This window comes from Fukomys damarensis, unplaced genomic scaffold, assembly GCF_012274545.1.
Source record: "Fukomys damarensis isolate Sample0158 unplaced genomic scaffold, DMR_v1.0_HiC HiC_scaffold_14, whole genome shotgun sequence".
In the NCBI taxonomy this organism is placed as follows: domain Eukaryota; kingdom Metazoa; phylum Chordata; class Mammalia; order Rodentia; family Bathyergidae; genus Fukomys; species Fukomys damarensis.
This window is the reverse complement of record NW_022900926.1, coordinates 69,209,060-69,222,339: the sequence shown is the minus strand read 5'-3', so window position 1 is coordinate 69,222,339 and position 13,280 is coordinate 69,209,060. Positions and strand designations below refer to the sequence as shown.

Sequence of the window (13,280 nt, the reverse complement as noted above, 5' to 3'; positions counted from 1 at the left end):
ATATAAGAGAGTGGACATTGTTGGAATTATTTTTACAGCTGGGGTAAAGAGCTATGTTAAAGGGCTTTGAAACAGTATTTGTGTAGGTGGATGGAACTATACAGATGACTGGAAGCGTATTTAAAGATTGAGGGAGGCTGGGAGATTGTCAGATCCTAGTAATATATTTGTAGTTTTGATTGAGTCTTCTAAGCAGTTTTGTAAAGAATTACCCTGATGTCCTGTTAAATGATGCTATTTAAGCTATAGCATTGGTTAATTCTCATTCTCTGGTATATACATATACATATATATATACATATATATATATAGAGAGAGAGAGACACACACACACACACACACACGCATACTGGCCTCTGTTTCATATGAAAGGTGGAGGTGAGGAGAGGCAAGAAAATAAATAGGGAGGGAAGAAAGTAAAAAAAAAAAAGGTGAAGGACTGAAAGAGTGGGCAGGACAAAGGAGAAAACCTTAAAGAGTAAAGTAAAGTGTATTTTTAAAAAATATCAATACAGGAGAGAGAGAGCACCCAAAACAAACAGTAAAAAAATAAACAAACCCTCACACTGTTATAGCATTAACCCACAGCATCCTATCAGTTCTCTGAATGATGGAGTCAGTCTAGTTAAGAGCAGTTAAGCTCTTAACTAATTGGTGAACCAATTGTTACTGTGTTTTTCTTTTAAGACAAAGCGAAGTTAATGTAGAATATTTTTTTCCCCAGACAAAAACCTCGGTATTTGGGTTGAATTGCAGTGATGCACTTTGTGATAAATAAGTGAGTTTGGGTTGCAGTCATTTACCTCTGAAAGGTTCTCCAGTGGCCTAGGACATTACCAGAGCCCTTCTCCATCTGTTGCCCAGTGCTCTTCTGTGTCTCAGTCACTCTGTTCTTAAGCTCCTGGCTCTCCCAGCACACACAGCAGGTCTGACAAACGGCGGATGCTTAATACATGTTGGATAACTGAGTAGATTCTCTGCCAGCAGCAGACTTCCTGTTTTTGCTCTTTCAAATAACTGAAATTCCCTACCTGTAGTCTTACTGGCCTGTGTGCTCCAGTGGTGACTGTTTACAGTCAGAGACTAATAGGCCCTGTATTATTTTCTAAAGGAGCTTGTTTGTTAGAACTGTCTGATTTCCTCCTTAATGATTTTGCTGAGCTGTTTTAATTAATTATATACACACGGATGTCACATGTGTCAAGTCCTAGAGTTGGCTTTTAACCTTATCCTGTTTAGCTAGAGGATCTTGAGACTTGGGTTTATTCATGACATTTTTATAAATCTGCTATGTAATTGAAACAAGAAGGAGACTGGAAAGGAATTAATATGTTGAAGACCTACTGTAAGATTAACTCTGAAGTAGGAGGCAACATTTTGACCTAGAACATACGACTCCTTTCACCTGATGAACTGCAAGAAACCAACATTTCCCTTTTCCTTATCCTTTTTTTGTTTTTGTTTTTTTGCTTACATAGCTACACTTACTGGTGGACCCCAGAGGTAATAAAGCATTTACCACTGCCTTATGATGAAGGTAGGTAGGTAACTGATTCTCTTTCAGGTTTTACAGTCACATATTTTGCAGCTAAATGAACTTGAAACATCACCTTTATTTGCATATTTTAGTGATAAATGATAACTATTCAGCATTATACTGCTATTTTAATATATAGGGGATTTTATCATCCTTTAGCTCCTTAGAGAGAAAGGATGGTGTTATACCTCTTTTTATCTTAGTAAGCCTATACTCGATATTGTGTCATACATTTATTAGCTATGTTCCAAACATTTAACCAATATAATGCTTTAATTTATCATTTTAAACTAATGCTGATTATATTCCTACATGTTTTGGGGAAAGGGGGAGGAACTAAGGACTCATTCACAAGGAGAAAATAAGCCTTTTTTCCCCTTTATCTAAGCAGCGATGAAAGATACAAATGGATGTATAAAAGTACATTTTAGTCACATTTAAATTAAATTTTATTAATTTGGCAGAGAGGCAGGAATTTATTAAAGGAATACTCTCAAATGTAATACACAATAGAATAATATTTCTAGTGCTGTGAGCACAGTTGGTATTACAGAAATGTCTTCAGGATGCAATTCCAAGACTTTGGGTAACAGGCAATCTCTCCCTTAGTTATCTGTGCTGCGAATTTAAAGAAGCTGATAGTGAAGAAATTTCACAAATATGAAGAAGAGATTGACATCCACAATGAATTCTTTCGGCCGTATGAATTGAGCAGTTTTGATGATACCTTTTGCTTGGCTGTGACAAGTTCTGCACGGTATGTTGTGAGCATGCACCTCCTGTAGGCATTTGAGAACCATAGTTTTCCTAGTTCATGTACATAAGCCTTACTCCACCAGGAAGCCACTCTGCAAGCGTGCTCAGAACTGGGTATTCAGTCAGTCTGAACCCCCTCTGTGATGGAGAGCAGCCTGCTACCTCATGTGGCAGCCCCTCCTTCTGTCAGTCAACTGGTATTCATGTCTCTTCTTTCAGAAGTTAAAATCTGCCTCCCATTAGTTCTAGTTTGCCACTGGGCTTAAATTCAGCTTCCTTTCATTTAATGTGGAAGCTGAGAGCTAATGTAAATTAGTAGGAAAAGCATTTCTTCAGTACTATTAAAGGCTGGGATGTGCATCTTAGATCAGCCGCTGCCTGTGTGACCTTAAGAAATAGGACCTTAAGGAACAAGTAGGTGGTTAATAAATGGTAGCTATTATATTACTATGCTTACTAGGCGTGGGACAAGACTAATTCCTCTTCTGTGGGGCAGCTCTCTGAATATTTGAAGAAGCAGTACTTTTCCTTCAGGGTAAATATCCCATGTTCTTTCTCCACACTTTCCATCCTCATCTGTCACTTTTATACATTCTTCACTTTCCTTTGTCCCTTTTAGAATTTGATGAGACCTTTAAGAAAAATGATGGGACCAAAATAACAAAACTGGTCAAAGCAAAGCACCGTTTGACTATATTTTAAACTAAATTTTAAGCATCTGTGGTTTACATTTTCTTCAGATGTGATAAAAGTATGCTTAGACTTTGTATGGTAAAGTGTAAACATATTTTATGATCTTTGTTTTCTAGAAATCCACATTTTGCTTCATGTTCTAGAATTTTTAAATTGAACAAGGGGTAAATTATATTATGTGTGTATGTTTACATAGATATATAATTCGTATTATTTATGGTAGTTATGCTCTATAAAGTGACTGTGAGCAGTGAATGAGTGAATACTGAATAATTTCTCTTGAAGGAAATAGAGGATTAAGTTCCCGTGAAGCTTAATCAACCAGTCCATACATTTTGTGCGTATATATTTAAGACACCTCCTGTAATATACACTATTGCATGATTAACACTCACTAACTAGGAATGCTGGTGCATATCTGCGGTCCCAGCACTGTGAGAAGCTGAGGCGGAAGGATTGCAAGCTCAAGCCACTAGTGGAGAATTTAGCAAGACCCTGTTTCAAAATAAAAAATGAAACGGAAGAAGGCTGTGTGGAGATAAAGTTAAGTGTTAAGGCCCTAGGTTCACTCTCCGGGACTACACACACACAGAACATTTCACTTACCACCAATAGCACTCTAACTTATGCCTAAATGAAGCAAATCTAACATACATGTTTTCTTCACAGAGCACATTGTAGCTTGTGCTCACAAATTCTAGATAACCTCAGCCCTGTTTGGGGACCATTTTAAATAACAGGGGTTACCATCAAAAAGCACAAAAGCATTGTGAAAAACTAGCATCAAGTAGATGGCCAAAAAGCCACTCGTCAACAATACAGAGAGAGCTAAAAAGGCGCAGCATGCAACTTCTTCACCCTCAGCCGGGAGCACTCATGTTGATGACTCACCCATGTCATCACCTTCACCTGTAGAAGACTGGCAGTAGCTGCAGAAGCACCACGTGTGTTAGCTCAGGGTTGCAAATAAACTTTAGTGAGCAAGCATATTCACAAACACAGAACCTGCAGATGAGAGGATCAGTCGTATATGTTCATAAAGAAAAAAATGAAACCAATTACATCATTAGAACAGTTCCAAACTGTCACCTTGAGTCAGACTCAAGATTCATTTCCCTTTCTTCAAAGAGTGTAACATTCAAGTGCACGCTGGGAGCGGTGTCTTCTCCATGAGCCTGAGTCCTAGTGTGATTCATGGGACCGTTGCCTTCTTGGCACTGACTGGGAATTGGTCCGCCTCTGGGGTGGAGATGAGGTAGCCCTTGCACGATGAGGAAGAAGCTTCAGCTTATCTCAGTCGGTGGCAGATTACAACTGCTTTCTGTGAAGAGTTCCAACAGTGTTCCAATGAATTAACCTCATTGAGCCAAATAGATGCTGATTTTTTTATAGTGCTGTTTTTAACTAATTTTATTGCTACATTTTAGATGTACATAATGATCACATTCATCATAGGGCATTTATATGTGGGCATAATATTAGATATTGACTCTTAAGTTCACACTACTGTGTTTGATCATTGTATCTGCCCCTTCAGTAGTATAGCTTGGAAACATTGTTTATACAATTGAACAGCTAGTGCTGTCATAGTTTTGTGAGTTTTAATTTAACCTAAGCACTAACTGTGAATATAACAAGAGGGTAGCGTCATAGCCATAGCTCAGATCCTCTAGAGTTTACATTCAAAGTATTGGGTCCCACAGTCATAGTGAATTCACAGTGAGGACTGAGAACATCGAAGTCACCTAGTGCCGTCAGCTCGTGGGTTTTTACAACCCCAGATCACATGGAGCCTCCCTAACATTTGGCTCAGAATATGTGTAACCCTGAAAGTTAAAAAGGAGTCTTACACATGCAGATTAAGGTGGAAGCCTGTGTCATCTGGACAGGATTCATGTGGAATTTTGCCTTTTCCTTCTCTTTCTAGTGACTTTATGCCTAAGACTGTTGGCATCGATCCGAGCCCATTCACTGTGCGGAAACCAGATGAAACTGGAAAATCAGTATTGGGGTAAAATTTGCAAATAGAATGAAATTGTAAAGACTCATGTAAAATAATAGCACTTAATTAGTATTTCCACCAAAAAAAAATAACAACTTCAGGTTAGTTTGTGGCAGAGTGTGTTTATTGCATATATATGGATAGTTCATTTGTAGCACTGGGTGGTTAAAATGTTCAATATTGAAAGAATATATGGAAATTTCAGCAGTATGGTATATTTTATTTTAAATTGAGAATATAACAAATGGCACGAAGACAGGGTAACCAACACTGTTTTATGTCCTATAACTAACTCCACATTTTTGGTTTCTCAACATAAAATGCTTAAGTAAAATTTTATACTCATTGTGTTTATTTTTTGCTGACACCCTGAAAAATATAAAATATGAGAGTGTATGCAAATAATCTCTTCATAGGGAACTCAGTAGACTTTCTGCATATTACTGTAACGCTATTTTGAGGGAGACTTATTTTTTATATCTGATAACACTAAGACATACCACGTTTGCATTGTGATGCCTCTAGACTGGAGTGAAATGTGTTGTGTCTTGGCATAAGAGTCTTTCTCCTCCACTGACCTGCCTACTCCTGATGATACCGTTCTTCTGGTCACTAACTGGAGGCCTTGGCTAGATGTTAGATACACAACTCTGATTGTATTTGGGAATATGTGTGCAGTCTTAATTGTAAGACTACATGTAATTTATACAGTGGGTTATATACTGATATTTTCCAGACACACCCTTTCTATGGCTTACTTATGTGGCCTTTACATAGCTTTGTGTTAAGCCCTGACCAGGTGTTGAGAAGCATTAAAAAGAAGGAAAGTCCTCAAGAGTTTAGAATTCAATTTTCCAGCTTTATTGGTGTATAATGCAGAGATTTTACTGAATTTAATATTCAGTTGCAAAAGGTCAGAAATGAATCTTTTTCCATATTATGTAACCCATGGTCAATAATACGGCTTTTCCCTTTCCTACAACATTTCAGAATGTTTTAGTCCCTTAAAGAGAATTGTATTTCAAGTAAACGTAAAATATTTTTATAAAAGCCAGAAGTATTAGTATATAATACTTTCCGAGTTTAAAAAGCTACAATATTTTTACTCACTTTGACCCTAAAAACAAAAGTAAATGCTTCTATAAGTATGGAGAGATTTTCGACCCTATTCTGTTAATGGGGGGCATATGCAGTAAATTTACTTGTTTACTGAGAATACAGTAAAACTTAAAATTTACTTTGTGTTCATCAGTTGATTGTTATTTTGGTATCAGATCATAAAAATTCATAGGATGCAAAGAAACATGCATGGTTTGGATCTTGATCTTTTCTTGAAAGTTTTATATGATATAAGTAATTTTACTACTATCTCAAACATATAATTCTATAATTGTGCCATAAAATGTGAAAACACAGATTTCAGATACCAAAGGGAGACAACAGTAGTCAGTAAGAAAACTTTTCTGCACTCTGCAAGTACACTTCAGTTTACTTTTTTAATTTATAAGAAGGCTTAAATATAAGATCAGGGCATGTGTGCAGATATCCTCAGCTTTTCCCTTTAGTACATCTTGAATCCAGAAACCACTTTCTCACAGTCATTTTCTTACTCTTCGCTAGAATCTGGGCTTGGGACAAAGTGATGCCTGGTGAGTGTTGAGGTTCAGTGCAAAGATGCTTCACATCCGTATTCGTCTCTTTAAAGAAACAAAAGCAACAGAGAAGAAGCCATATTGCAGCGGAAAACAGCAGCCAGCGCCCCACCACCTCCCAGCGAAGAGGCTGTGTCCAGCAGTTCCGAGGATGACTCTGGGACTGACCGTGAAGAAGAGGGCTCTGTGTCTCAGCGCTCCACCCCTGTGAAGATGACCGATGCAGGAGACAGTGCCAAAGTGACTGAGGTAGTGGGGCAGGGACACTTACAGCAGCAGAGCCAGAAAATGTCACATTGTCTCACTCCTTGCATGGTGCCTGAGGCACTGTGGAGGGTGAATGTGTTTAGAATAGACACTGGAAAGGGTTTCTTTTTAAAGTATGATTGGTATTTTTGCTGCCTTATGTAATGGTGAATTGCTTAGCACGGCAGAATTTGTAAGAGAATCCTGGCCATCTTAGAATACCTCGCTTACTTGAGCCCCATTTATTCCTTTGTTCTGCTTACTGTTGGGTGCAGGGTTTGTACGTGGCCCTCACCATCCCTGAATAGGCCAAATGGGAAATCCATCCTATTCAATTCAATATTGCTGATATATTCAAGGAAAGCAAATGCAAGTAAACAAAATAAACAAATCTAGCTTTAGGGTGATTTGCTTGCTAGAAATAGCTACAAGTCAGGGATAGATTAGGCAAATAAAATATTGTAATATAAGAACTGAATCCATTATTGAAGAAGTTGGCAAACTGTGATCAGCCAAATCCAGGCTGCTACTTGTTTTATTGGAACCCAGCCTGCCTTCTTACCTACATATTGTATGCTGCTTTTGTACCAGCAGAGATGAGTAGTTGCTACAAACAAGACAACTCAGAAAACCTAAATTATAACATAATTATTTAACAGGGTTTTTTTTTTACCCTAACATAGGAAATGAAACTATTTTTAGTATGAAATGAAAGTCAGTTTGGAAAAAAAAAAAAACTGAGAAACTAAATTGATATTGTGGAAAAATTCCCAGGCTCATTTTCTTCATCTTTGGAAATTATTAATATACTAGATGTCTAAAAATATTCTAACTGGTTCCTTTTTCTTAAACCATAGAATATGGTCCAGCCCATGAAAGAGGTGTATGGAATTAACCTCTCAGATGGCCTCTCAGAAGATGATTTCTCTGTTTATTCAAGGTAAGATGCTTTCATATGTAGAGAAAGGGGAAATATGAACATTGATTATTACAATACTAGATCCATACTTTTAAAATGAGAGTAGTCACTTATACAAAAGGAAATGAATTCTTCTTGGAACATGGTAATAGCCTTTCAGAGGCCAAATCTAGAACAATTGATTTGTATTTTAGGGTTAAAGGGCCTAATGCCTAGAGGCTGCTCCTCAGAGATGGGCATTGCTGTAGGCAGAGGAACCCTCCCTCTCTCAACTGTGTTAGGTGGTAGCCAAGGGAACTTCAGGGACTACCTGGCACCCACTTCTGCTGCAATTGGGCACTAGAGCTGTCTTAGTGCCTCCTGTGGTCCAGCAGTCACAAAGGGATTCTGTGTAGTTCTGCTTGCACAGGCAGATCTCCCTCCCGCCCCCGTTTAAACGTTAGGCTGGTACCCACTGAACTGTATGCATAAAATAGTGCTCTGGCTGGCTTACAGATCATAGCCCCCACTGGGCTGCCACAAAACACTGTGCGGAAAGGAGTGGTCTCCACAGCCTGTCTTCCAAATCCCCGGCCCTTCGTTCCCTATGTGTATGTCATTCCTCCCTCCCCCCACCCACCAGGATGGAATTCAGGACCTTGCACTTGCAAGGCAGGTGTGCACGGCACCGCTGGCCCTCCATTCATTCCATTTTCCTATACAGGGCCTCAACCACCTCCAGACTCCTGAGCCCTTCTCAGTTCTCTGCTTTATTCAAATGGCTAAGCCCTACTCCCTGTGTCTTCCTGTTTCCTCATCTTTTCCAGTGTCTGATTTGCTAACTTGACCAGATCTGAACCTTTCCATTTCCTTAAAGCCTCATATACCTGCACAATTTTTTAAAATACTGACCCTTATTGTACACTTAATTTGGGAATTTTTTTTGTCTTTCTTTCTTGGTACTGGGGATCGAACTCCAGACTTTGCGCTTGCCAGGCAGGCGTAGCACCACTGAGCTAAATCCCCAGCCCAATTTTGGAAATTTAAAGGTTTATATAAAGCATCGATATTCTAAAAAAAAAAAAAAAAAAGTATTGGAATTTTTCTCTTGCTGAATATAAGTGTGATGAAAACTCTGAGAGTTCTGTGGTGATACTGTAATGATTGCTTAATTGGTAGCTTCTGAAGCACTTGTCTTTTAAAGAAGCTTATGAAATATAAATGATAAATTATCCATAGTCATCAAAGAGATACCTTTTAAATAGTAGGAAAATAGAAAAGAAACCTGCCCTTTTATCCTGCTCATAAACCTCCATGGGCACAAACCCGTGTCCCTGAGGGAGGACAGATGTGTGTGGCATCGGCAGAGCTCCAGAGGCTGAGGCCAGTCAGCTTGGCTCTTAGCTTAGGGCCTGGGTCAGTGCTGTCCAGAGGGCAGATGCAGCCGTGGGGTCATCAGCTAGTGCCCCATCTTGGCATCTTGGTTGAAAGTTCATCCTTAGGAGGGGCTAGAATGTACTTGGGAGCTGGGTGAGTCTGTGTCCCGGGTTCTCAGCAGCATCCCTGCCTCAGGAGGTGGATTCAAAGCCTGATCCCACCATTTCCATGGCATTTATTTCACTTCAAGCAGCTCCGCCATGCGTCCTGCCCCCCATGTGTTAGATTGTATCACACTTAGATGTGGGAAGCCCTATAAGGCTCATCTGCTTGCCTTTAGGACCATTTCTTTTCAAAATCTGCATCACATATAAGTGAATAGAAATGCAATATGTTCATAGCAATGACTTACCTGTTGAGCAAAAATCTCCTTTACTCTCTCAAACTTACTATAAAATCAGGCAAAGTCTTGTTATGTAGGGTACTTACTCATATGTTTTGCTGAAATAATTTCAGTGTCTCATTTGGAAGTGTGTAGCATTTTGTGTGAGCTCCTGAGTTAATTGCCGATATTCCTTTAACTTACTTGTATCTCTTATAATTTGTAGATTTGTACAGCTGGGGCAGAGTCAACATAAACAAGACAAGAGCAGCCAGCACCTCTGTTCTAGGTGCTCTGATGGTGTTATAAAATTGTAAGTACCAGGTTAGACCTTTAAGAAAATATTTGCATTGATGTCGTTCTTCGTGTTCTTTGATGACTTTTTAAGAAAGATATCAATCAGTCTTTTCAACAAATTAGTGTTATTAGATGTACTAAAGCATTTTCTCCTGGTACCTTATGCAAGGAAAACTAGATCTTTGGGGAGATAGGTAAAGATGGCAGGCTAGACTGTACTTGAAATATACCCTTTGGGGGTGAGATTGGAGCTGGCAGAGGCTTCTTTCCACAAACTTTGCCCTCTGCTAAGTGGAGATGGAATGATGAAGGAGCTCTGACCCTGGAGACAAGTTTAATACAAAACCCTTGAGGCAGGGATAGGTTGATCTCTTCTAGAAAAATGTGCCCATAAATTCTATTAACTTGCTACAAGTTAAAGCAATATTTAGTAAATTCTACCCCAGGAGTTAGAAAAATAGACTGAAGCTTCCTGGGCAGGTGTACTTTGCTTGACTGGCTTGGTACTGTGGTGTAGAGGTCACTCTGGAGCAGTGCTGCTGAGATTTGGAATTACTGTAGTTCTGCCAGAGTACACATTTCCACAGGGAAGTCCACCTTTGTGTCTCCTGCAATCCCCAGAACAGACCCTGCATTTGTTACTCTCAGAATCTCCAGGAGCATCTCCCAAACATCCTAGAATGCTCCCCAGCACCTTCTTTTTTCCCTGTCCTTGAGCACCTCGATTTTTCCTCCATTCTGTGTCTTCCTTACCTCCCTCTTCCTGCTCCTATGTCTTTGTTCCAAAGAGACAAAAAGCAAGGACACCAAGCTTTTTTAGCATTTCCCCATTCTCTTGTTTCCAGCGTACCCATGACCATTGCTAGGCGAGAAGGACCCTACTGGAAGGGCTTGCTGTTCCCAGAAGGCAGGGTGATATGGGATTGGATGGTGTTCCCTGTGTTTATCCAAGGCTCTCATGCTCTCCTCTGTAAGTTGACTATCTCAGATATTTGTCCCAGTGACAAAAAAACTGACTAACACATCCATTGGTGTAGAGTCCAGGATGAAGAGTATAGTTACTTGTAGAGCTACATGAGTATCAGAAGGGTGAGAATATGCTATGGCCCTCTGTTCTCACAATGTGTAACACAATACAATTCTGAAAAAAATTGGGCAAACAATAAGGAGAGCATATGAAAAAATAAAGTCTGTTTTCAGGAATCGTATTGATGGTGGCAGTAGTATTGTTATCTGGAGGTGTTATATGTTTAATAAAGCAAATAAATAGTCGTGGGTTATTTTAATTTTGTCATCCTCTTTGTCTTTGAGAAACAAGATTCTCCTTGACCTGGAACAAAGACAAACACATTTATATACGTACAGATAAACACTTACAATGGCCTAATGATGAGAATTGCCCACATTGTGATTTTAAAATACCAGTTTTCCGCTAATAGGAATCAGAGCTTATGGGACAGATGGCTGATTCCAGGTCTGTGTTGGGAGATGTACAAAATAAACCTGGAAACTCTTGTCAATCCAGTTATCAATAATTCTATCAAAGATTATTAGGATCATATCAAGAGGACTCAGGAACGAACTTGAAGTGGCTCCCGCTGGGCAAAGATGATAGAACAATTTGAACTTCAAGAAGAAGAATAATAGTAGTGCAGTGAAATTCAAGGATTCTTAAAGTCATAAGTTGGTAAAAAAATCTTAACACCTCAGAAGGATAAGAGAACCATTTTATTATCTGGAAAACTGACAAAGGGAAAGGACCACCAAACACTTGATTCAAAGAATCATATGAACCATACTACTGGGTAACCACATAAGACATGAGATGTCTAGAAATGTAAGAGATTGAATGATGCTGTATTGGTATAATGGTCTTAGAAACAAAAGAACCCAGAATTTGAGAGGGAAAACATAACTGGAAAGACCAGTCGAACTTTCTGTGAGGATGGAAATGCCCTGTGTCAGCATGATCTGGTATAGTAGCCCTTGGCCACAGGTGGCTGTCAAACACTTGACGTGTGGTAAGGGCAAATGAAGAACTATTTTTAAATTTACTTAATTTTATTTTTTCAACAATTTTATTATAATTTGTCTAAGTTTGATTTCCTCATTTTTGTTTGTTTCCCATTAAGTTTATTGGTACATTTTAAAGCAGATGATACAGTTACATTTATCATTGGGATCTTGTACCTTCACATGATATGTCATTTTAATTAAGTTAGATATAGCCACATGTGGTTCATGAGTATTGTATTCAACAAGTGTAATCTGAGGGCTACATTGTGGACTCAGGTGTCTATGTACTGATTTACAGAATGTAGGTAATATGCAGTAGTAACTTAATTTTTAACATGAAGAAGCAAACACATTCTTACTGATTAATAGACTCCACACTAGATTTTAGTGTATGAGTGCCTTCTTGGAAAAAAACAATCAATCTGATGAGAGAAGCAATGATGTTGACAGAAATAATGTTAGAACAGCATCCACAAACTCAGGACCAAAGCCACCAAATGACATTAGAGGGTAGAAGAGAATCGTTTCTTGGCAGTGTATATTAAGGCCTGCACCACCAGGTTAAGTGAAAGGGGCTATTATTTCCTCGTGGAAACTACAAAACCAACAGAAAGACAAAATGATACTATAAAGGCCTTTTGCTCTGTTAGGACCACAATGTCTTAGAGGAGCAAAAATACAGTTTTGTCCTGATTATAGTTTTTTCTCTCAGAAAATAGAGGAAATAATGAGAGGTGACCTAATGATGACCATTGTCTGCAGTAAACTGTCAAGTTCAGGTCTACTATAAGATCCTCTTCAACTCTGTTATTCTCTAGATTCTGTGACTCATTCATGACCAACAAAAAAATAATTTGGTGATGTAAATATAATGACTGACAGGAAAACTTGGAGCTTGTGGTAGCAGCAGGAAGAATAATTGAGAAGGGAAATGTATCCTGTGACTAGAACTATTACCATATCATCTGGAAATGCTAAGTGCACTTTCGTGTAGGAAACTACTAACTATAGAAAAAGCCTAAGATTTTAACATACAGAAAAGTATCACATATACAAAATTGTTTGAAATTATACAAGTATTGTCTAGTATTTCAGTCACTAAAAGTGATTCTGACATTACTAAATTCTAGAGTCATTTTAGTTAGACCAATGAAATAGTTTCTTGTCAAATCAACATATATTTATTGGTTATTCAGTATGTATAAGTAAAAACTTGTCTCAGCAGGAATTGAACTATGAAAAGATGCAAACATTAGTTCTGCCTCTTAAGAAATTACTATCAAAAATGGTCATAGTATAACCCACTCAAGTGAGTAATACCACATTTAAGAAAGAGTATAAAAGGTCACCAATAAGGATTTTCTTTTATCTTTTTTTTTTTTTTTTTTTTTTTTTTTTTTCTTTTTTTTTTTAATTTGCGTTTA

General features: G+C 38.4%; 1 protein-coding gene across 2 annotated transcripts in view; it reads left to right on the top strand.

Moving 5' to 3' along the window:
* The window catches only part of Fig4 (FIG4 phosphoinositide 5-phosphatase), an 87,960-nt gene that overhangs the window by 71,272 nt on the left and 3,408 nt on the right, over positions 1-13,280 (top strand). For both annotated transcript variants that reach the window (XM_033763418.1, XM_010630820.3), the window contains 6 exons: positions 1,479-1,537; positions 2,147-2,294; positions 4,914-4,997; positions 6,694-6,889; positions 7,744-7,826; positions 9,770-9,856. In XM_033763418.1, coding sequence (XP_033619309.1) covers positions 1,479-1,537; positions 2,147-2,294; positions 4,914-4,997; positions 6,694-6,889; positions 7,744-7,826; positions 9,770-9,856 — 657 coding nt within the window. The remainder of the gene's footprint in view (positions 1-1,478; positions 1,538-2,146; positions 2,295-4,913; positions 4,998-6,693; positions 6,890-7,743; positions 7,827-9,769; positions 9,857-13,280) is intronic.